Source organism: Eutrigla gurnardus (assembly GCF_963514095.1).
Source record: "Eutrigla gurnardus genome assembly, chromosome: 9".
Lineage (NCBI taxonomy): Eukaryota > Metazoa > Chordata > Actinopteri > Perciformes > Triglidae > Eutrigla > Eutrigla gurnardus.
In genome coordinates this window covers 14,865,900-14,887,985 of record NC_139923.1, presented here as the reverse complement: position 1 = coordinate 14,887,985, position 22,086 = coordinate 14,865,900, and the positions used below count along the sequence as shown (strand labels likewise).

The 22,086-nt window shown below is 37.3% G+C and overlaps 5 protein-coding genes across 6 annotated transcripts; all 5 read right to left on the bottom strand.

The window, feature by feature from the left end:
• Positions 1-216: 216 nt before the first annotated feature.
• Positions 217-2,451, bottom strand: LOC311018082 (protein PML-like). The gene is made up of 2 exons (XM_084016859.1): positions 2,039-2,451; positions 217-1,071 (listed from the first exon to the last, which is right to left on the bottom strand). The coding sequence occupies exons 1-2, from the start codon at positions 2,115-2,117 to the stop codon at positions 353-355; spliced, it is 798 nt and encodes a 265-aa protein (XP_083872985.1). The 5' UTR covers positions 2,118-2,451; the 3' UTR covers positions 217-352.
• A 1,351-nt stretch (positions 2,452-3,802) lies between these two features.
• LOC311018920 (DNA polymerase III PolC-type-like) lies at positions 3,803-7,350 on the bottom strand. The gene is made up of 3 exons (XM_084018039.1): positions 7,023-7,350; positions 6,804-6,852; positions 3,803-4,584 (listed from the first exon to the last, which is right to left on the bottom strand). The coding sequence occupies exons 2-3, from the start codon at positions 6,850-6,852 to the stop codon at positions 4,052-4,054; spliced, it is 582 nt and encodes a 193-aa protein (XP_083874165.1). The 5' UTR covers positions 7,023-7,350; the 3' UTR covers positions 3,803-4,051.
• Positions 7,351-8,913: 1,563 nt separating this feature from the next.
• On the bottom strand, positions 8,914-11,246 carry LOC311018919 (DNA polymerase III PolC-type-like). The gene is made up of 3 exons (XM_084018038.1): positions 11,058-11,246; positions 10,841-10,889; positions 8,914-9,735 (listed from the first exon to the last, which is right to left on the bottom strand). The coding sequence occupies exons 2-3, from the start codon at positions 10,887-10,889 to the stop codon at positions 9,203-9,205; spliced, it is 582 nt and encodes a 193-aa protein (XP_083874164.1). The 5' UTR covers positions 11,058-11,246; the 3' UTR covers positions 8,914-9,202.
• A 1,733-nt stretch (positions 11,247-12,979) lies between these two features.
• LOC311019229 (DNA polymerase III PolC-type-like) lies at positions 12,980-20,576 on the bottom strand. Of its 2 annotated transcripts, XM_084018507.1 has the most exons (4): positions 20,496-20,576; positions 15,535-15,599; positions 15,305-15,353; positions 12,980-14,196 (listed from the first exon to the last, which is right to left on the bottom strand). In XM_084018507.1, the coding sequence occupies exons 3-4, from the start codon at positions 15,351-15,353 to the stop codon at positions 13,667-13,669; spliced, it is 579 nt and encodes a 192-aa protein (XP_083874633.1). In that variant the 5' UTR covers positions 15,535-15,599; positions 20,496-20,576; the 3' UTR covers positions 12,980-13,666. The 2 variants fall into 2 exon arrangements, with proteins under 2 accessions (XP_083874633.1, XP_083874632.1); XM_084018506.1 differs by lacking the exon at positions 20,496-20,576 and having other exon boundaries at positions 15,535-16,174.
• On the bottom strand, positions 18,314-20,563 carry LOC311019228 (DNA polymerase III PolC-type-like). Its single transcript, XM_084018505.1, has 3 exons — positions 20,453-20,563; positions 20,230-20,284; positions 18,314-19,135 (listed from the first exon to the last, which is right to left on the bottom strand). The coding sequence occupies exons 2-3, from the start codon at positions 20,282-20,284 to the stop codon at positions 18,603-18,605; spliced, it is 588 nt and encodes a 195-aa protein (XP_083874631.1). The 5' UTR covers positions 20,453-20,563; the 3' UTR covers positions 18,314-18,602.
• Positions 20,577-22,086: the final 1,510 nt, after the last annotated feature.

Here is a 22,086-nt window from a genome sequence, read left to right as displayed (position 1 = left end):
TGTGGGTCAGAGTTTTAACTCATTAAGTTAAAGTCCCGATAGCTAACTGACCTTGAAATTAGAGCTGGACAATAATTCCACAATTCTGCGTGTTATCTTTGAGTGAAATCGGAACGTATGAAAACATTCTTCTTAATATTGTGATCTTGATTGATTGAAATATTCACATATTTATCAACCGTTAACCAGCTATGAATTATGTTATTTGGGACACACTGTAGAAATACAATACATTTATTAGCAGATGAGCATAAAAACAATTCTGTAAAGTTCATCGAACTGCAACTTAAAAGTAAATTCCAAACAAAATTACATAATGGACTATAATGGTCATTTGTTCCACCAATGGCCATTAGTCAGGCAGCTTCGGCTGTTGTACAAAACAACAGCCCTCTTGTTTAGAGCCGTCAAGCAAACCAGTGTCGTCTTTGTTCCCTGTGACCTCTGTGACCTTCACTGTCTGTCTGACATTCTCCCACAGGGGGCACTGTCCTGGTAGCTGGCAGGGCACTTTAGATGTAGCAGCTGGTTTGTTTTTCATGGTGTCCAGAGTAAACCTATGCTGGCAGACCAACTCTGGTGTGGGCTGAAGCACGCTATACAGTGCCTGTAATGCCTGCACATCCTCCAAAGCATCATGGGCCTTGTAGTTCACACCCAGCAGCTCCCTGACCAGGTTCTCCTGTCGAAAACTCTGGAGGCTGCGGCCCTTCAGCATCTCCCGAGCCAGGGGTAGAGTGTCAACACAGCCCGAGACCACGGACTCAAACTCTGCCCGGAGGTCAAGTTCATCGAGTGCTCGAACCAATAGTGGACAGTCAAAGCGGCGAATGTTGTGGCCGATGACAAGAGGGCGCCCAAGCATCTGAAGGAAAGCTATGAAAGAGACCAGGACCTCTCGCAGAGAGTTGGTGAGGACAAGTTGGCGATGGCGGTACAGTCTCCGTCTGTGGACCCTAAAGCCGGTGACTTTGGCTGCTCCCCTCTGTATCCAACACCAAGGGAGGATGAAGAGGTTGAGAGAGTGGCCTCCACTCACTGCAGCCAGCTGGATGATCTCACAACTCTGACCTGGTGAAAGAAAACATGTTGATAAAAAGCATCACTTCATGTGCTTCAGAGGTTGTTTTCCATTAGGCCATTAGGTTGGGCAAAAATTAAACAACAATAAGGGGTGTGATGGATATGGGTAAAGTCATACTATAACTTATACCATGTTGTTATAGTAAAGTACCTGAACAAATCAATTGAGAAACGCAATGTAGATGTAACCATATGAGAAAACCTGTGATTGTAGACAAATGTATATACTCTCACAGCATATTGTCTTTCCCCACCCTTAATTAAGAATTTGATGATAAATGAATCATCATTTAAAAAGCAAATGTACAAGAAATTCACTGGTCTCTGCTTTCTGCTGCATCATTTCACTGTAAACTGACAATACACACTTTAAACTTTAAAAACATCACATTGGGCTCTGGGGTGTATTTTCTTTAAATATTTGGGCTTGTTTGAAAATTAACCAAATGCTGCCCAATAATTACAGGGCAAAATATTTAATCTTAAACAGACCAAATATAAAATAGAAAGCTTTCTTTTGGGGAACACAATGCATTGTAGTTTCTTTATCTTCCACAAGCAGGCAACGTGCACTAGTCACAACAGTCGTTTGTGTGTAGCCCTTTCACTCATTCATTCAATGTGTAGGTTAGTGAAAGACATAACAGTGAAACTAAAGGTTATTGTGCTGGGGCTGCCAGGATTGTGGATTGTGTCCTGAACATGCATGGGGTCTTCAAACCATTAACTGTTCCGTCTTTACGTAGTTGGACAAGTGTGTCCCTGTAGAGTTGCCGTAGGGCTGTCGTATTGTGAAGATTCTCGTGTAAAGGGAGTGGGGCTGTTGCTGTTGTTCACTGCATCCCGCGTCTGGAGGGTTATTACCCCATGACAGAGGCAAGCGAACCCCAGGAAGCTCGTTACGATAAAGGCGATCTATCACGAATGAAAAGCAGCATAAACGTAGTGGTCCTACCCAGTCCAGTTGTCTCCAAGTCAAAGAAAACCAGTGGCTGTTGAGACTTTTCAACTCCGCCTGAATCTGGTTTTTGCATCACGCCACGGCCCCAGTCTCAGGAGCGGTTCTCGTATCCGACAGACACAGTGACGTTTTGTAAAACAAACGAAACCAAGTCACATTAGAAACAATACGTATTTAGCGACATGATGGCGTTGGGAAACACGTAAAGATTTTCCCTCCGTGTTTAAATACCAAAACAAAAGCCTCGTTGAAGATGTATTTAAGAAGAGGACAAGAGAAAGTTTAAATTTAGCGCTGAAAACATTAAGTACATAAAATATTAGTGTTTATAAAATCCACAGTGTATGTTTGTAGTAAATTAAAGTAATATTTGCCTACAAAAAACAACAAACTGATCAGCTTGTTCCTGCGGTCTGCGCAAGCGCAAACAAACGTCTTTTTCTGTTAAATTTGCTGCAGACTAAACGCTGCAACCGCGCAATGCTGCCCTCCACAGTTCATTTGCAGCCATCTATTGATTTATATCAGTCCAGTTATATCAGATAAAAACTCTCTTTTTCTGTATAGTATGTGGTATATATTATACAAAAGAAGAAAGGGTTGTTTGCTGTATATTTTTTTAAGAAAGAAAAAAAGCAACAAATACGTTTATTCTTTTTTCTATATAGCATTTAAAGCCAGAGGAATGTTTTTGCGCTATTCTGTTTTAACTTTACATTAAACAATGTTTTTTTAAATCATTATTGCTCACTTTGATTGTATCCCCGTCATTCTAAAACTGTATTACTGGGTAATTGCACAAATCACAATTATTTTCTTTTCATTCCATAGACATTTTCATTCCTATATCTTATCGTGTATAAATTGTCTTATTGCAAGACTTCCTTGAAAGTACAACCATCATAGGTATAATTTTCTTTTTACTATGATAATTCAACTTTTTTGATGAAGCTGTGTTGTCTGATAACTGTGACCTCTATGATTTTAGTAAGTGTCCCTTTAGTATAAGCAAATGAATTACATTTTCAGCAATGCTTCCATTTAAGATTGTCACTTACTACTTTATGTGCACTATGTTTGTTGTATATCATACTGTATGTGTCTAAAGCACCACTGATCATCTTGGGCAAGATGGGAGAATGTTTATTTGTATATACATCTATGTATCTATCTAAGAATTCAGATATTGTGTGTAATACCGCAGTCTAGAAATACGCTGTTACAAATAAAGGTCCTGTATTCAAATTGTACTTTAGTAAATGTACACAGGTAAGAGCATCAAAATATATTGTACAGAATGGATCATTTTAGAATAATATATATTACTGGATTATATCTATTGAAGCATTTATGTGTTGATCATTTTAATGTTGCAACTGGTAAAGGTTACTGCTGCACATTGTAATTTATATAGATGCAGTATACTATCAGATTATATTTCATATTAATAATATGAATGTGCAAACTAACTAAAGCTGTGAGATAAATATAGTGGAGTTGAAAGTAGGGATTTCCTAAATTTCCCCAAACCCTTGAAGATTCTCTTAATTACGCTGCTATGCTGTATTACACTACTGTAAGTAGAGCAGGCAATGCATATTATGATAGCAGAGGGAAAAAAAGCTTTTAAAACAAAATACAGTATGCCCTGCAGCACGATTGCATGACAGTCTATTGAGAGAGATTTCTCCCTGTATGACTTCTAAAACTGGTGCAAATTATTTAAAAAAAATACAAAAAAATACCAAGTTAGAAGAATCAAAAACAAGTTTAATGGTTATTGTGGGAATGTGTCAATGGAAATACAAATGCTTACAACACTTGTGATACATGTTAACAAAACAATAAGACAACTCAGTAAACAGTGTAACAGAATCACAAGAAATTAAATTCTACCCGTAATAAAATTCTGTCCACCCATCGGGTGGTACATGATGAGAATGAAACATTCATTTGTAAATATTGTTTTCATCTGCAAATTGGTTTATTTTTCTTCTGTAGCTTTTTTTAAAATGCTTCGGTTGTGAAGGTAACTCTCGACACTTCCCATGTCTCGGGACGCCATTCATCGAATAGCTCCTGTAGCATTGTTGCGTCTTCCGTTGCATTATGGGCATCGTAGTTCTTTCCCAAGAAGTAGTCGACCAAAAACTTCAGAGAATGACCGGGCAGAATATGGAGGTTCTTGCTCAATAGGAGGGTATCCACAAACCCAGACACCACCTGCTGGAACCTGTGCCAGAGATGGAGCTCTCGTAGCAATCTGGTGAGCACAGGTGCATCAAACCGCTTTGCATTGTGGGCCACCAGCAGCACAGGGCAGCCAAAGGAGCCAAGGAAGTTGATGAAGGAGATGAGAGCGTCAAAATGACAGACGGTCTTCATGGGAACCCCGTGGAGAAGCAGACGGCCATCGCTGACGGTGAAACCTGTCACCTGACTGGCGCCCCTCGAGATGGCGCAGCGGGGGAGGGTGTAGGCGTTAAAGACCCTGTTTCCATAGACGGCCGACAACTGGGTGATGTCACATGCTGCAGTGTCTGAAAAGTGTATGGTTAAAGGATGAGAGAAAATGAACATATACAGCGGTGAGGTCTGTACTACGATGGCCTTCAGGTAATGCAACAACATGAAAGTTTGGACAATTTCTTTGCCTGCATTTTACTGCAAATATTTGTATATAACTTTGCTGTTTGCTAAATTTGTACATTTTTTAAGTTTACAAATTGATATTAGTATTCTGAGTTAGAAAAATGGTTTGGTCAATATGTTTGTGGTTTTCACAGTAAAAAAAATGTTTTAATACAGTATGTCAAAATGAAAAACATATCTGTAAAGGGGGTTGTGCTGAAAAAAAATATACCAAGCAAAAGGCAAGGTAAACAGTTTCTAAGGTGAAATATAAAGGTAAAATCAAAAGTAGTCAAAAACGGCCAATTACTCCAGAGTTAAAATGTCAGAAATGAATGTGCTGTAATCTTATTGATTTTCAAAGCCACATCTTCTGAACCAAACTTAAATGTATAGCTTTATAAACTAGAAGAGACAGATGCATATGTGAGATTAGAAACATTAAAAAAGAAACTGAAATTCTCCCCAGCTGATGCATTCCTGTTAACAGGTGGCCTTCCAATGGATTGATTTACATATTTTTATGTAGCCATATTGAAGAAAACATTAAAGACACTTTTATCTGGAAACTTTGGATCTATCTTTGGAAAGTTAGTTTGTTAGTTGATTTCAGGTCAATAATGCACTGGTTTAAAAGTAATCGGGATACAAATAAGACATTTTAGTCATTTTTGTGCTGTCGTCATAATTCAAAATGGTAAATGAAAGTAAATCAAAGTAATGAAGGCAACAAGACTGGATGTGGCTTAAAATTCTGGGGGGGAAACTTCCAGTACAGTTAGTAATTACTATTACCAAAATGAAATGTGAACTTCAAGCTCAATTAAAGAAGGAATGTAATTTATATTTATTACGCAAATAGGTCTACTGTTAAAAGGCAAGGCAACTTTATTTGTATAGCACATTTCATACACAAGGCAGACTCAAAGTGCTTCACATCATGACATGTCATACAATAAAGTGAAAAAAAATAGAAGAATTAAAAGAAAATAAAGGCAAAATTAAAATGCATTACAGATAGAAAAGGAGAATAAAAACATATTTCCAATAATTAAAAACAGTGCAGACATTAAAAGACACTAAATGATGCTCTCCCGTGATTGTTGTTTACTCTTGGAATCACTAACAGATTGGTCTCAGAAGATCTTAGTGGTCTAGAAGGCTTATGTAGTGGGAGCATATCAGTGATATACTTCGGTCCTAGACCATGTAGTGATTTATATGTGAGCAGGAGGATTTTGAAATCAATCCTCTGACATACAGGGAGCCAATGTAAGGATTTAAGAATTGGTGTAATGTGCTCACATTTTTTGGTCTTTGTAAGAACTCTAGCAGCAGCGTTCTGAACAAGCTGTAGCTGCCTGACAGTTTTTTTCGGAAGACCTGCAAGGAGACCATTACAGTAGTCTAGCCTACTAGTAATAAAGGCATGAACACGTATTTCTAAGTCTTGAGCTGACATGAGCCCTCTAAGTCTTGCTACATTTTTGAGGTGATAGTAGGCTGATTTTGTTACTGATTTAACGTGACTGTCGAAATGTAAATCAGAATCCATAATAACCCCAAGATTTCTGGCTTTGTTTGAGGTTTTCAGGGACAGAGAGTGAAGGTGTTGAATTACTTTAAACCTTTCTTTTTTAGCACCAAAAACAATTATCTCAGTTTTGTCCTCATTTAGTTGTAGGATGTTTTGGCACATCCAGTCTTTGACTTGCTCAATGCACTGGCACAGAAGATCTATGGGGCGATAGTCATTTGGTGATAGTGCTACATAAATTTGGGTGTCATCGGCATAGCAATGGTGGTCAATGTTATTATTTTGCATGATTTGTCCTAGTGGGAGCATGTAGATGTTGAATCATCGAAAAAATTTTATGAATATTTGGGTGGCCTGTAAATAATTAACAGGAGAACTCTGGGAGAGCATTGCAACACAGCACAAAGGTAGGCTATTCGAATGATGGAAAAACACCAAGTGACATCTGTTTCCCCTGAAATGTATCTTTAAATATAACAGCAACGCCTCCACCTCTTTTCCCAGAAAAGATCAATAGCACTGACAGTTATCTAATAAGGTAAATAAAAAAAAAAACAGATTTAGTTGTGTTGAGTTGAGTGACAATGTTACCTAATCCAGTGGTCTCCAGGTCGATGAAAACCATAGGCATATTCGACATCTGTAATATAAAAGGGGTAGACATGAACTAATACAGTCATGACTGACGAAGCATTCAAAATAATATTCAATGAATTAGTTAGCTTTCGCAATTGAAAGTAGTTATTTTGAACATAATTAGATGATACAGTGAGAAATATAAAAAAATATATAAAACCCGTCTGAACTCACCGTGGACAGTCTGATGTGGTGTCAGTTGAGTTGTTATACAAGTCAGCTGTATTTCAGCGTTAACCTCGGTTATCTTCATGCGCAGACTCAGCTGAGAGGCGTTAACCGGCAAATCACTGGCACCTCACGTCAACACCTACGGTGACTGAACTCCACTTTCATTTCCCTTGAAGAAACTCGATGTAGCTTTTTTTCCTCCCTTTTCTTCTTCCGACCAATCACCTCTCTGCTCGCTTCTGCTGCGTAGTCGGATACAAAGAGGGCAGTGGCGGACAAAGATATTTTCTGCGTAGGTGGAAACTTCCCCGCTGTTCGTTTGGTTTCACTTTTGACCCTGCTGTTGTGAAAGAATGAAACCAACATAGTATTTAAAACAAATACATTTAAAAAATAATCATAAAACGGAATGCAAACTATTATCAAACGTAATATATACACAAATTGTGCAACAATTAAGATCTTTTACAATCCTTCAATAAATAATATATCTTACACAGTAAATCGGCCACCATAAACCTCACTCTATCATGTTTACCAAAATTGCTTTTTTTTAGTTTGTTTGTTCAAGTTCGATCCATATTCAATAAAACCAGAAATGATAGTGACAATATCGATGCTCTGTTGTGTGACTGACAGCTCAGAGGGTGGAACCAAAGTATGAAGGAGGTCAACGATTGGCTGATAGGTACACCTTGGCTTGTGGGAATTTCAGGCTACCATAAATACATTTTTTCAACTTCTCCCTGTAGGCCTACGTCTTCCTCATATTCATATTGGGAAATGATGTGAGCATCTTCTCTACATTGAATTGTGGATCATAAACCAACGTTGAACAGTATCTCATACAAGTTTGTTTATCTCACCGCTTGCTGGTCCAATCAGATCCATAGATGCGGACCTAAGTCCTTAAGTTATCCCAGAAGGATAACCACAAACCCTTTCCTTGCACAAATCACAATTATTTTCTTTTCATTCCATAGACATTTTCATTCCTATATCTTAAAAATCTTTCCTTTTTGTATAAATTGTCTTATTGCAAGACTTCCTTGAAAGTACAACCATCATAGGTATAATTTTCTTTTGACTATGATAATTCAACTTTTTTGATGAAGCTGTGTTGTCTGATAACTGTGACCTATATGATTTTAGTAAATGCCCCTTTAATACAAGCAAATTAATTACATTTTCAGCAATGCTTCCATTTAAGATTGTCACTTACTACTTTTTGTGCACTATGTTTGTTGTATATCATACTGTATGTGTCTAAAGCACCACTGATCATCTTGGGCAAGATGGGAGAATGTTTATTTGTATATACATCTATGTGGAAGAATTCAGAAATTATGTGTAATATCGCAGTCTAGAAATACGCTGTTACAAATAAAGGTCCTGTATTCAAATTGCACTCTAGTAAATGTACACAGGTAAGAACATCAAAATATATTGTACAGAATGGATCATTTCAGAATAATATATATTACTGGATTATATCTATTGAAGCATTTATGTGTTCATCATTTTAATGTTGCAACTGGTAAAGGTTTAATTACTGTATATACTGCTGCACATTGTAATTTATATAGATGCATTATACTATCAGATTATATTTCATATTAATAATATGAATGTGCAAACTAACTAAAGCTGTGAGATAAATATAGTGGAGTTGAAAGTAGGGATTTCCTAAATTTCCCCAAACCCTTGAAGATTCTCTTAATTACGCTGCTATGCTGTATTACACTACTGTAGAGCAGGCAATGTATATTATGATAGCAGAGGGGAAAAAAAGCTTTTAAAAAAAAATACAGCATGCCCTGCAGCATGATTGCATCTCCCTGTATGACTTCTAAAACTGGTGCAAATTATTAAAAAAAATACAAAAGAATTATAGTTAGAAGAATCAAAAACAGGTTTAATGGTTATTGTGGGAATGTGTCAATGGAAATACAAATGCTTACAACACTTGTGACACATGTTAACAAAACAATAAGACAACTCAGTAAACGAACATTATCTGTGAGTTTGGGGTGTAACAGAATGTAACAGAATCACAAGAAATTAAATTCTACCCGTAATAAAAGTCTGTCCACCCATCGGGTTGTACATGATGAGAATGAAACGTTCATTTGTAAATATTGTTTTCATCGGCAAATTGGTTTATTTTTCTTCTGTAGCTTTTTTTAAAATTCTTCGGTTGTGAATGTAACTTCCGACACTTCCCATGTCTCGGGACGCCATACATCGAATAGCTCCTGTAGCATTGTTGCGTCTTCCGTTGCATTATGGGCATCGTAGTCCTTTCCCAAGAAGGAGTCGACCAAAAACTTCAGTGAATATCTGCGCAGATCATAGAGGTTCCTGCTCAATAGGAGGCTATCCACAAACCCAGACACCGTCTGCTGGAACCTGTGCCAGAGATCGAGATCTCGTAGCAATCTGGTGAGCACAGGTGCATCAAACCGCTTTGCATTGTGGGCCACCAGCAGCACAGGGCGGCGAAAGGAGCGAAGGAACTTGATGAAGGAGGTGAGAGCGTCAAAAGGATGGACTGTCTTCACAGGATCCCCGCGGTAAAGCAGACTGCCAGCTCTGACAGTGAAACCTGTCACCCGACTGGCGCCCCTCGAGATGGCGCAGCGGGGGAGGGTGTAGGCGTTAAAGACCCTGTTTCCACAGACGGCCGACAACTGGGTGATGTCACATGCTGCAGTGTCTGAAAAGTTAATGGTTAAAGGATGAGAGAAAATGAACATAAACAGCCTTAGAGGTCTGTACTACGATGGCCTTCAGGTAATGCAACAACATGAAAGTTTGGACAATTTCTTTGCCTGCATTTTACTGCAAATAGTTGTTTATAACTTTGCTGTTTGCTAAATTTGTAAATTTTTTAAGTTTACAAATTGATATTAGTATTCTGAGTTATAAAAATGGTTTGGTCAATATGTTTGTGGTTTTCACAGTAAAAAAAAAAAAAGCACCTTTTTCCTACTCTGGTTTTCTGTTTTTTGTGTGATTTTAGGTCCAATGTTTTAATACAGTATGTCAAATGAAAAACATATCTGTAAAGGGGGTTGTGCTGAAAAAAATATACCAAGCAAAAGGCAAGGTAAACACTTTCTAAGGTGAAATATAAAGGTAAAATCAAAAGTAGTCAAAAACGGCCAATTACTCCAGAATTTAAATGTCAGAAATGAATGTGCTGTAATCTTATTTTCAAAGCCACATCTTCTGAACCAAACTTAAATGTATCTATAGCTTTATAAACTAGAAGAGACAGATGCATACGTGAGATTAGAAACTATTAAAATATAAACTGAAACTCTCCCCAGCTGATGCATTCCTGTTAACAGGTGGCCTTCCAACAGATTGATTAACATATTTTTATGTAGCCATATTGAAGAAAACATTAAAGACACTTTTATCTGGAAACTTTAGGTCTATCTTTGGAAAGTTAGTTTGTTAGTTGATTCCAGGTCAATAATGCACTGGTTTAAAAGTAATCAGGATAAAAATAAGACATTTTAGTCATTTTTGTGCTGTCGTCATAATTCAAAATGGTAAATGAAAGTAAATCAAAGTAATGAAGGCAACAAGACAGGATGTGGCTTAAAATTCTGGGGGGGGGGACTTCCAGTACAGTTAGTAATTACTATTACCAAAATGAAATGTGAACTTCAAGCTCAATTAAAGAAGGAATATAATTTATATTTATTACACAAATAGGTCTACTGTTAAAAGATCAATATAGCACTGACAGTTATCTAATAAGGTAAATGAAAAAAACGATTTAGTTGTGTTGAGTTGAGTGATAATGTTACTTAATCCAGTGGTCTCCAGGTCGAAGAAAACCATAGGCATATTCGACATCTGTAATATAAAAGGGGTAGACATGAACTAATACAGTCATGACTGACTAAGCATTCAAAATAATATTCAATTAATTAGTTAGCTTTCGCAATTGAAAGTAGTTATTTTGAATATAACTAGCTGATACAGTGAGAAATGTAAAAACGTTTAAAAAAAACCTGAGCTCACCGTGGACAGTCTGATGTGGTATCAGTTGAGTTTTTATGTGAAGTCAGCTGTATTAAGCGTTAACCTCGGTTATCTTCATGCGCAGTCTCAGCTGAGAGGCGTTAACTGGCAAATTACTGGCACCTCACGTCAACACCTACGGAAACTGAGCTCCACTTTCATTTCCTTTGAAGAAACTCGATGTAGCTTTTTTTTCTTCCTTTTCTTCTTCCGACCAATCACCTCTCTGCTCGCTTCTACTGCGTAGTCGGATACAAAGAGGGCAGTGGCGGACAAATATATTTTCTGCGTAGGTGGAAACTTCCCCGCTGTTCGTTTGGTTTCACTTTTGACCCTGCTGTTGTGAAAGAATGAAACCAACATAGTATTTAAAATAAATACATTTAAAAAATAATCATAAAACGGAATGCAAACTAATATCAAACGTAATATATACACAAATTGTGCAACAATTAAGATCGTTTACAATCCTTCAATAACTAATAAATCTTTCACAGTAAATCGGCCACCGTTAGCATAAACCTCACTCTATCATGTTTACCAAAATTGCTTTTTTTTAGTTTGTTTGTTCAAGTTTGATCCATATTCAATAAAACCAGAAATGATAGTGACAATATCGATGCTCTGTTGTGTGACTGACAGCTCAGAGGGTGGAACCAAAGTATGAAGGAGGTCAACGATTGGCTGATAGGTACACCTTGGCTTGTGGGAATTTCAGGCTACCATAAATACATTTTTTCAACTTCTCCCTGTAGGCCTACGTCTTCCTCATATTCATATTGGGAAATGATGTGAGCATCTTCTCTACATTGAATTGTGGATCATAAACCAACGTTGAACAGTATCTCATACAAGTTTGTTTATCTCACCGCTTGCTGGTCCAATCAGATCCATAGATGCGGACCTAAGTCCTTAAGTTATCCCAGAAGGATAACCACAAACCCTTTCCTTGCACAAATCACAATTATTTTCTTTTCATTCCATAGACATTTTCATTCCTATATCTTAAAAATCTTTCCTTTTTGTATAAATTGTCTTATTGCAAGACTTCCTTGAAAGTACAACCATCATAGGTATAATTTTCTTTTGACTATGATAATTCAACTTTTTTGATGAAGCTGTGTTGTCTGATAACTGTGACCTATATGATTTTAGTAAATGCCCCTTTAATACAAGCAAATTAATTACATTTTCAGCAATGCTTCCTTTTAAGATTGTCACTTACTACTTTTTGTGCACTATGTTTGTTGTATATCATACTGTATGTGTCTAAAGCACCACTGATCATCTTGGGCAAGATGGGAGAATGTTTATTTGTATATCTATGTGGAAGAATTCAGATATTGTGTGTAATACCGCAGTCTAGAAATACGCTGTTACAAATAAAGGTCCTGTATTCAAATTGTACTAAGTAAATGTACACAGGTAAGAGCATCAAAATATATTGTACAGAATGGATCATTTTAGAATAATATATATTACTGGATTATATCTATTGAAGCATGTGTTCATCATTTTAATGTTGCAACTGGTAAAGGTTTAATTACTGTATATACTGCTGCACATTGTAATTTATATAGATGCAGTATACTATCAGATTATATTTCATATTAATAATGTCTGAATCTGCAAACTAACTAAAGCTGTGAGATAAATATAGTGGAGTTGAAAGTAGGGATTTCCTAAATTTCCCCAAACCCTTGAAGAGTCTCTTAATTACACTGCTATGCTGTATTACATTACTGTAAGTAGAGCAGGCAATGCATATTATGATAGCAGAGGTTAAAAAAGCTTTTAAAACAAAATACAGCATGCCCTGCAGCACGATTGCATGACAGTCTATTGAGAGAGATTTCTCCCTGTATGACTTCTAAAACTGGTGCAAATTATTTAAAAAAAATACAAAAGAATTATAGTTAGAAGAATCAAAAACAAGTTTAATGGTTATTGTGGGAATGTGTCAATGGAAATACAAATGCTTACAACACTTGTGACACATGTTAACAAAACAATAAGACAACTCAGTAAACGAACATTATCTGTGAGTTTGGGGTGTAACAGAATGTTTAGTTTAGTTTAGTTTATTTGTTTATTTCGGGCATGTCAGTTAAATCATCATCACACATCATTTTCACATAGTAAAAAAAAAATACACATGGCCGAAAGGGAAAGCGGGAGAAGCCAAGGCTTATCTAGTCCCGCCCCCATTACACACAGGATAAAATCATCATCATAATCTTTTCTTTTCATTGAATTTTTCATTTGACATAACTTTTCCTTTTCCTAGTGACATTTGACCTAACATGTTACAGCAGTAGGTGGTACAGAGAGCTGAAGTCCAGTGCATACAGATTACGTGTGTGTTTGCACACTTGTCCATATTTATTCATCACAATAGAGCAACAGTCTCAACATGTAGACAAGTCCGAGGGAAAAGAGAAGTAAAAAATAAAAGTGTCACAAAAAATGTAACAGAATCACAAGAAATTCAATTCTACCCGTAATAAAATTCTGTCCACCCATCGGGTGGTACATGATGAGAATGAAACGTTCATTTGTAAATATTGTTTTCATCTGCAAATTGGTTTATTTTTCTTCTGTAGCTTTTTTTAAAATGCTTCGGTTGGGAAGGTAACTCTCGACACTTCCCATGTCTCGGGACACCATACATCGAATAGCTCCTGTAGCATTCTTGCGTCTTCCATTGCATGGGCATCGTAGTCCTTTTCCAAGAAGTAGTGGACCAAAAACCTCAGAGAATGACCGGACAGAAAATGGAGGTTCTTGCTCAATAGGAGGCTATCCACAAACCCAGACACCACCTGCTGGAACCCGTGCCAGAGATCGAGCTCTCGTAGCAATCTGGTGAGCACAGGTGCATCAAACCGCTTTGCATTGTGGGCCACCAGCAGCACAGGGCGGCGAAAGGAGTGAAGGAAGTGGATGAAGGAGATGAGAGCGTCATTATGATAGACTGTCCTCTTGGGAACCCCGTGGAGAAGCAGACGGCCATCGCTGACGGTGAAACCTGTCACCTGACTGGCGCCCATCGAGATGGCGCAGCGGGGGACGGTGTAGGCGTTAAAGACCCTGTCTCCACAGACGGCCGACAGCTGGATGATGTCACATGCTGCAGTGTCTGAAAAGTGAATGGTTAAAGGATGAGAGAAAATGAACATATACAGCGGTGAGGTCTGTACTACGATGGCCTTCAGGTAATGCAACAACATGAAAGTTTGGACAATTTCTTTGCCTGCATTTTACTGCAAATAGTTGTATATAACTTTGCTGTTTGCTAAATTTGTACATTTTTTAAGTTTACAAATTGATATTAGTATTCTGAGTTATAAAAATGGTTTGGTCAATATGTTTGTGGTTTTCACAGTAAAAAAAAAAAAGCACCTTTTTCCTACTCGGGTTTTCTGTTTTTTGTGTGATTTTAGGTCCAATGTTTTAATACAGGATGTCAAAATGAAAAACATATCTGTAAAGGGGGTTGTGCTGAAAAAAAAATATACCAAGCAAAAGGCAAGGTAAACACTTTCTAAGGTGAAATATAAAGGTAAAATCAAAAGTAGTCAAAAACGGCCAATTACTCCAGAATTTAAATGTCAGAAATGAATGTGCTGTAATCTTATTGATTTTCAAAGCCACATCTTCTGAACCAAACTTAAATGTATAGCTTTATAAACTAGAAGAGACATATGCATATGTGAGATTAGAAACTATTAAAATAGAAACTGAAACTCTCCCCAGCTGATGCATTCCTGTTAATAGGTGGCCTTCCAACAGATTGATTAACATATTTTTATGTAGCCATATTGAAGAAAACATTAAAGACACTTTTATCTGGAAACTTTGGATCTATCTTTGGAAAGTTAGTTTGTTAGTTGATTCCAGGTCAATAATGCACTGGTTTAAAAGTAATCTAGATACAGATAAGACATTTTAGTCATTTTTGTGCTGTCGTCATAATTCAAAATGGTAAATGAAAGTAAATCAAAGTAATGAAGGCAACAAGATGGGATGTGGCTTAAAATTCTGGGGGGGAAACTTCCAGTACAGTTAGTAATTACTATTACCAAAATGAAATGTGAACTTCAAGCTCAATTATGGAATGATTATAATTTATATATATTATGCAAATGAGGCTATTGTTAAAAGATCAATATAGCACTGACAGTTATCTAATAAGGTAAATAAAAAAAAAACAGATTTAGTTGTGTTGAGTTGAGTGACAATGTTACTTAATCCAGTGGTCTCCAGGTCAAAGAAAACCATAGGCATATTCGACATCTGTAATATAAAAGGGATAGACATGAACTAATACAGTCATGACTGACGAAGCATTCAAAATAATATTCAATTAATTAGTTAGCTTTCGCAATTGAAAGTAGTTATTTTGAACATAATTAGATGATACAGTGAAAAATATAAAAACACACGAAAAAAAAAAAAAAAACCCGTCTGAACTCACCGTGGACAGTCTGATGTGGTGTCAGTTGAGTTGTTATGTGAAGTCAGCTGTATTTCAGCGTTAACCTCGGTTATCTTCATGCGCAGACTCAGCTGAGAGGCGTAAACAGGCAAATCACTGGAACCTCATATCAACACCTACGGTGACTGAACTCCACTTTCATTTCCCTTGAAGAAACTCGATGTAGCTTTTTTTCCTCCCTTTTCTTCTTCCGACCAATCACCTCTCTGCTCGCTTCTGCTGCGTAGTCGGATACAAAGAGGGCGCAGTTGCGAACAAAGATATGTTCTGCGTAGGTGGAAACTTCCCCGCTGTTCGTTTGGTTTCACTTTTGACCTGTAGGAATTTTGTTCACAAGTTAGTCAATCAGAAGGACCTCACAGAGTCTATATTGCGTTGTTCAGATTCTGCAGGAGGATCACGGAGACAGCGAAGTCGTTGGTTCTTTAGTACGCCTTTGCTTCAGGCATTTATTTGCAGATGAACATCAGATGAACAGACGTCTGGAGAAAATCTCTTCTCTAGCTAAGAGCTGCCGTGTGCAACACAGTGCTCTATACCAGAGGCAAAATGTTCTGGTGTCTATTCTATCTGCTCCAGAATATATACTTGTTACAGAGGCAGGGCTATGTGTCATGCTTAAGCGTGTGAATGTGTATTTTTGGGTTGAGTAGTTCTTCTTCTTTCCCCGAGACGTTGGGGCCTCCCCGAGACGTTGAGGCCTCCCCGAGACGTTGAGGCCTCGTCTGGTTGTTGTCTTCCCCTTCCGGTCCTGTGAAGAAACACTTATGCGCTCCTGTCATGCATTGGACATCTTCCTCTATTTTCCGTCTGGCTCAGACTGGTTTCCCTCGACCTTTAAATACTTTCTCTCGACCTTTAAATACGGAATACATGTCTGTGTAAGCTTAAGCTTCTGCTATTTTTGTTCCTCTATTGCGATTAAATAAGTTCATGAAGGGTGTAAAAGTTCATGAAGAGTGTACATTCTGTTCAGCTAAGTTCATACCCTATAAGGAGTGACTCATGCAACTTCCTTTACTGATTGTTACCTTCTATTGCTCTGCCGCTGTCTGAGGATGATAGGATAGGTTAATATCAAACACATTACATGACTATAATATCGAACACATTACATGATTATAAAACATACACTTTCCAGGTGACATCATTCATTCTAAACATTCTTATATCTACAGACCCTGCTGTTGTGAAATAATTAAACCAATAGGACAATACCATAGGATTTAAAATAAATACATTTAAAAAATAATCATAAAATGGAATGCAAACTATTATCAAACGTAATATATACACAAATTGTGCAACAATTAAGATATTTTACAATCCTTCAATAACTAATAAATCTTTCACAGTAAATCGGCCACCTTTAGCATAAACCTCACTCTATCATGTTTACCAAAATTGCTTTTTTTTAGTTTGTTTGTTCAAGTTTTATCCATATTCAATAAAACCAGAAATGATAGTGACAATCTATTTGCTCTGTTGTGTGACTGACAGCTCAGAGGGTGGAACCAAAGTATGAAGGAGGTCAACGATTGGCTGATAGGTACACCTTGGCTTGTGGGAATTTCAGGCTACCATAAATACATTTTTCAACTTCTCCCTGTAGGCCTACGTCTTTCTCATATTCATATTGGGAAATGATGTGAGCATCTTCTCTACGTTGAATTGTGGATCATAAACCAACGTTGAACAGTATCTCATACAAGTTTGTTTATCTCACCGCTTGCTGGTCCAATCAGATCCGCAGATGCGGACCTAAGTCCTTAAGTTGTCCCAGAAGGATAACCACAAACCCTTTCCTTGCACAAATCACAATTATTTTCTTTTCATTCCATACACATTTTAATTCCTATATCTTAAAAATCTTTCCTTTTTGTATAAATTGTCTTATTGCAAGACTTCCTTGAAAGTACAACCATCATAGGTATAATTTTCTTTTGACTATGGTAATTCAACTTTTTTGATGAAGCTGTGTTGTCTGATAACTGTGACCTCTATGATTTTAGTAAATGCCCCTTTAATACAAGCAAATTAATTACATTTTCAGCAACGCTTCCATTTAAGATTGTCACTTACTACTTTATGTGCACTATGTTTGTTGTATATCATACTGTATGTGTCTAAAGCACCACTGATCATCTTGGACAAGATGGGAGAATGTTTATTTGTATATACATCTATGTGGAAGAATTCAGATATTGTGTGTAATATCGCAGTCTAGTAATACGTTACAAATAAAGGTCCTGTATTCAAATTGTACTTTAGTAAATGTACACAGGTAAGAGCATCAAAATATATTGTACAGAATGGATCATTTCAGAATAATATATATTACTGGATTATATCTATTGAAGCATTTATGTGTTCATCTTTTTATTGTTGAAACTGGTAAAGGTTTAATTGCTGCATATTGTGATTTATATAGATGCATTATACTATCAGTTGATTATATTTCATATTAATAATATTAATCTGCAAACTAACTAAAGCTGTGAGATAAATATAGTATTGTTGAAAGTAGGGATTTCCTAAATTTCCCCAAACCCATGAAGATTCTCTTAACTACGCTGCTATGCTGTATTACACTACTGTAAGTAGAGCAGGCAATGCATATTATGATAGCAGAGGGAAAAAAAGCTTTTAAAACAAAATACAGCATGCCCTGCAGCATGATTGCATGACGGTCTATTGAGAGAGATTTCTCCCTGTATGACTCCTGAAACTGGTGCAAATTATTTAAAAAAATACCAAGTTAGAAGAATCAAAAACAAGTTTAATGGTTATTGTGGGAATGTGTCAATGGAAATACAAATGCTTACAACACTTGTGACACATGTTAACAAAACAATAAGACAACTCAGTAAACGAACATTATCTGTGAGTTTGGGGTGTAACAGAATGTAACAGAATCACAAGAAATTCAATTCTACCCGTAATAAAATTCTGTCCACCCATCGGGTGGTACATGATGAGAATGAAACGTTCATTTGTAAATATTGTTTTCATCTGCAAATTGGTTTATTTTTCTTCTGTAGCTTTTTTTAAAATTCTTCAGTTGTGAATGTAACTTCCGACACTTCCCATGAGTTGGGACGCCATTCATCGAATAGCTCCTGTAGCATTGTTGCGTCGTCCGTTGCATTATGGGCATCGTAGTCCTTTCCCAAGAAGTAGTCGACCAAAAACGGCTGTGAATATCTGCGCAGATCATAGAGGTTCCTGCTCAACAGGAGGCTATCCACAAACCCAGACACCACCTGCTGGAACCTGTGCCAGAGATCGAGGTCTCGTAGCAATCTGGTGAGCACAGGTGCATCAAACCGCTTTGCATTGTGGGCCACCAGCAGCACAGGGCGGCGAAAGGAGCGAAGGAACTTGATGAAGGAGATGAGAGCGTCATTATGATACACTGTCCTCACAGGATGCCCGCAGTAAAGCAGACGGCCAGCTCTGACGGTGAAACCTGTCACCCGACTGGCGTCCCTCGAGATGGCGCAGCGGGGGACGGTGTAGGCGTTAAAGACCCTGTTTCCACAGACGGCCGACAGCTGGACGATGTCACATGCTGCAGTGTCTGAAAAGTGAATGGTTAAAGGATGAGAGAAAATGAACATATACAGCGGTGAGGTCTGTACTACGATGGCCTTCAGGTAATGCAACAACATGAAAGTTTGGACAATTTCTTTGCCTGCATTTTACTGCAGATAGTTGTATATAACTTTGCTGTTTGCTAAATTTGTACATTTTTTAAGTTTACAAATTGATAATAGTATTCTGAGTTATAAAAATGGTTTGGTCAATATGTTTGTGGTTTTCACAGTAAAAAAAAAAGCACCTTTTTCCTACTCTGGTTTTTTTGTGTGATTTTAGGTCCAATGTTTTAATACAGTATGTCAAAATGAAAAACATATCTGTTAAGGGGGTTGTGCTGAAAACAAATATACCAAGCAAAAGGCAAGGTAAACAGTTTCTAAGGTGAAATATAAAGGTAAAATCAAAAGTAGTCAAAAACGGCCAATTACTCCAGAGTTTAAATGTCAGAAATGAATGTGCTGTAATCTTATTTTCAAAGCCACATCTTCTGAACCAAACTTAAATGTATCTATAGCTTTATAAACTAGAAGAGACAGATGCATATGTAAGATTAGAAACCATTAAAATAGAAACTGAAACTCTCCCCAGCTGATGCATTCCTGTTAATAGGTGGCGCCTTCCAATGGATTGATTTACATATGTTTATGTAGCCATATTAAAGAAAACATTAAAGACACTTGGATCTATCTTTGGAAAGTTAGTTTGTTAGTTGATTTCAGGTCAATAATGCACTGGTTTAAAAGTAATCAGGATAAAAATAAGACATTTTAGTCATTTTTGTGCTGTCTTCATAATTTAAAATGGTAAACGAAAGTAAATCAAAGTAATGAAGGCAACAAGACGGGATGTGGTTTAAAATTCTGGGGCGGGGGGAGGTGGGGGACTTCCAGTACAGTTAGTAATTACTATTACCAAAATGAAATGTGAACTTCAAGCTCAATTAAAGAAGGAATATAATTTATATTTATTACACAAATAGGTCTACTGTTAAAAGATCAATATATCACTGACAGTTATCTAATAAGGTAAATGAAAAAAACGATTTAGTTGTGTTGAGTTGAGTGACAATATTACTTAATCCAGTGGTCTCCAGGTCAAAGAAAACCATGTCGAATCTGCCATTCGACATCTGTAATATAAACGAGATAGACATGAACCAATGCAGTCATGACTGACGAAGCATTCAAAATAATATTCAATGAATTAGTTAGCTTTCGCAATTGAAAGTAGTTATTTTGAATATAACTAGCTGATACAGTGAGAAATGTAAAAACGTTTAAAAAAAACCTGAACTCACCGTGGACAGTCTTTATGTGAAGTCAGCTGTATTAAGCGTTAACCTCGGTTATCTTCTTGCGCAGTCTCAGCTGAGAGGCGTTAACAGGCAAATTACTGGCACCTCACGTCAACACCTACGGAAACTGAGCTCCACTTTCATTTCCTTTGAAGAAACTCGATGTAGCTTTTTTTTCTTCCTTTTCTTCTTCCGACCAATCACCTCTCTGCTCGCTTCTGCTGAGTAGTCGGATACAAAGAGTGCAGTGGCGGACAAAGATATTTTCTGCGTAGGTGGAAACTTCCCCGCTGTTCGTTTGGTTTCACTTTTGACCCTGCTGTTGTGAAAGAATGAAACCTACATAGGACAATAACATAGGATTTAAAATAAATACATTTAAAAAAATATCATAAAACGTAATGCTATTATCAAACGTACTATATATATATATATATATATATATATATATATATATATATATATATATATACACACACACACACACACACACACACACACACACACACATGAAAACAAGTATCAAACGTAATATTCAATAAAACCAGAAATGATAGTGACAATCTCTTTGCTCTGTTGTGTGACTGACAGCTCAGAGGGTGGAACCAAAGTATGAAGGAGGTCAACGATTGGCTGATAGGTACACCTTGGCTTGCGGGAATTTCAGGCTACCATAAATTATTTTTTTCAACTTCTCCCTGTAGGCCTACGTCTTCCTCATATTCATATTGGGAAATGATGTGAGCATCTTCTCTACGTTGAATTGTGGATCATAAACCAAGGGTTGCTGGTCCAATCAGAGCCAGAGATGAGACTCTTCTTGAACTTGATATCAGCGGCTTTATCCACCCGGGTCATTTAGGTGAACTGGAAGTAGCCGGACATAACAAGTGCAACCAACCTGCTTCTTCATGGATGCAGTCGCAGATGTGGTTTGATATCAATGCACACATTTTAATGCATTTTATCAGAGTAATGCAGTAATGTTAGTATCAAGCACGGGACCAAAGACTACACCAGAGAATCAGGTACGGAAGATTGGGTGTGCAAAAGGATTTGTGCACCAAATACAACAGATGCTGTGCCAATACAACAGAAACTCAGGAGACTTGTGTTCGTTGTGAGGCAGGCTCTGAGTGACGAGCTCAAAACATAGATCCGAAGAAGATAAAAAGCCGGTATTTTCTCGTACGAGGTCGCCGTTGTACACAACGACATGTTTATGATGCACATGCAACATCGCTTGCGGTTGAGGAGTCGTGTAAATATGAAGCCTCATGACTTTAGTCTTCTTTGTTTAGGTTACAACCTTAAGGGTCTTGTTAGTTTTACGACTTTGACATCCTCGTTGACTTAGGAGGCCCCATGTCTTCAAGCATGCTGAACTGTTTATGACTTTAGTATCCCCACTGCTGACCTAAAAACCCTAAAGCCATCATTTACAGTGACTAATTGTTATCAGGGGCCTTGTGCACATGATGTCTTGTTCTACATGAAGATTAACTGTCAATGACGCATTATCTCCTGGACCTTTAAAAGACTCAAGTCCCAACACTGATTTGAGCACTTCCTCTGTAGCATCCTCGTACGTTGTTGCATTGTAACTGCTCCTCTTGGCCAAGATTTAAGTCCGACAT

What these genes read in the sequence shown, in the direction of transcription:
- LOC311018082 (XM_084016859.1), bottom strand. Translation starts at nt 2,117, where the DNA reads ATGCAAAAACCAGATTCAGGCGGAGTTGAAAAGTCTCAACAGCCACTG. An exon ending in CTTGGAGACAACTGGACTGG is followed by an intron (nt 1,072 to 2,038) that starts GTAGGACCACTA and finishes TTCTTTCACCAG; the next exon opens with GTCAGAGTTGTGAGATCATC.
- LOC311018920 (XM_084018039.1), bottom strand. Translation starts at nt 6,852, where the DNA reads ATGTCGAATATGCCTATGGTTTTCATCGACCTGGAGACCACTGGATTA. An exon ending in CCTGGAGACCACTGGATTAG is followed by an intron (nt 4,585 to 6,803) that starts GTAACATTGTCA and finishes TACACTTTTCAG; the next exon opens with ACACTGCAGCATGTGACATC.
- LOC311018919 (XM_084018038.1), bottom strand. Translation starts at nt 10,889, where the DNA reads ATGTCGAATATGCCTATGGTTTTCTTCGACCTGGAGACCACTGGATTA. An exon ending in CCTGGAGACCACTGGATTAA is followed by an intron (nt 9,736 to 10,840) that starts GTAACATTATCA and finishes TTAACTTTTCAG; the next exon opens with ACACTGCAGCATGTGACATC.
- LOC311019229 (XM_084018507.1), bottom strand. Translation starts at nt 15,353, where the DNA reads ATGTCGAATATGCCTATGGTTTTCTTTGACCTGGAGACCACTGGATTA. An exon ending in CCTGGAGACCACTGGATTAA is followed by an intron (nt 14,197 to 15,304) that starts GTAACATTGTCA and finishes TTCACTTTTCAG; the next exon opens with ACACTGCAGCATGTGACATC.
- LOC311019228 (XM_084018505.1), bottom strand. Translation starts at nt 20,284, where the DNA reads ATGTCGAATGGCAGATTCGACATGGTTTTCTTTGACCTGGAGACCACT. An exon ending in CCTGGAGACCACTGGATTAA is followed by an intron (nt 19,136 to 20,229) that starts GTAATATTGTCA and finishes TTCACTTTTCAG; the next exon opens with ACACTGCAGCATGTGACATC.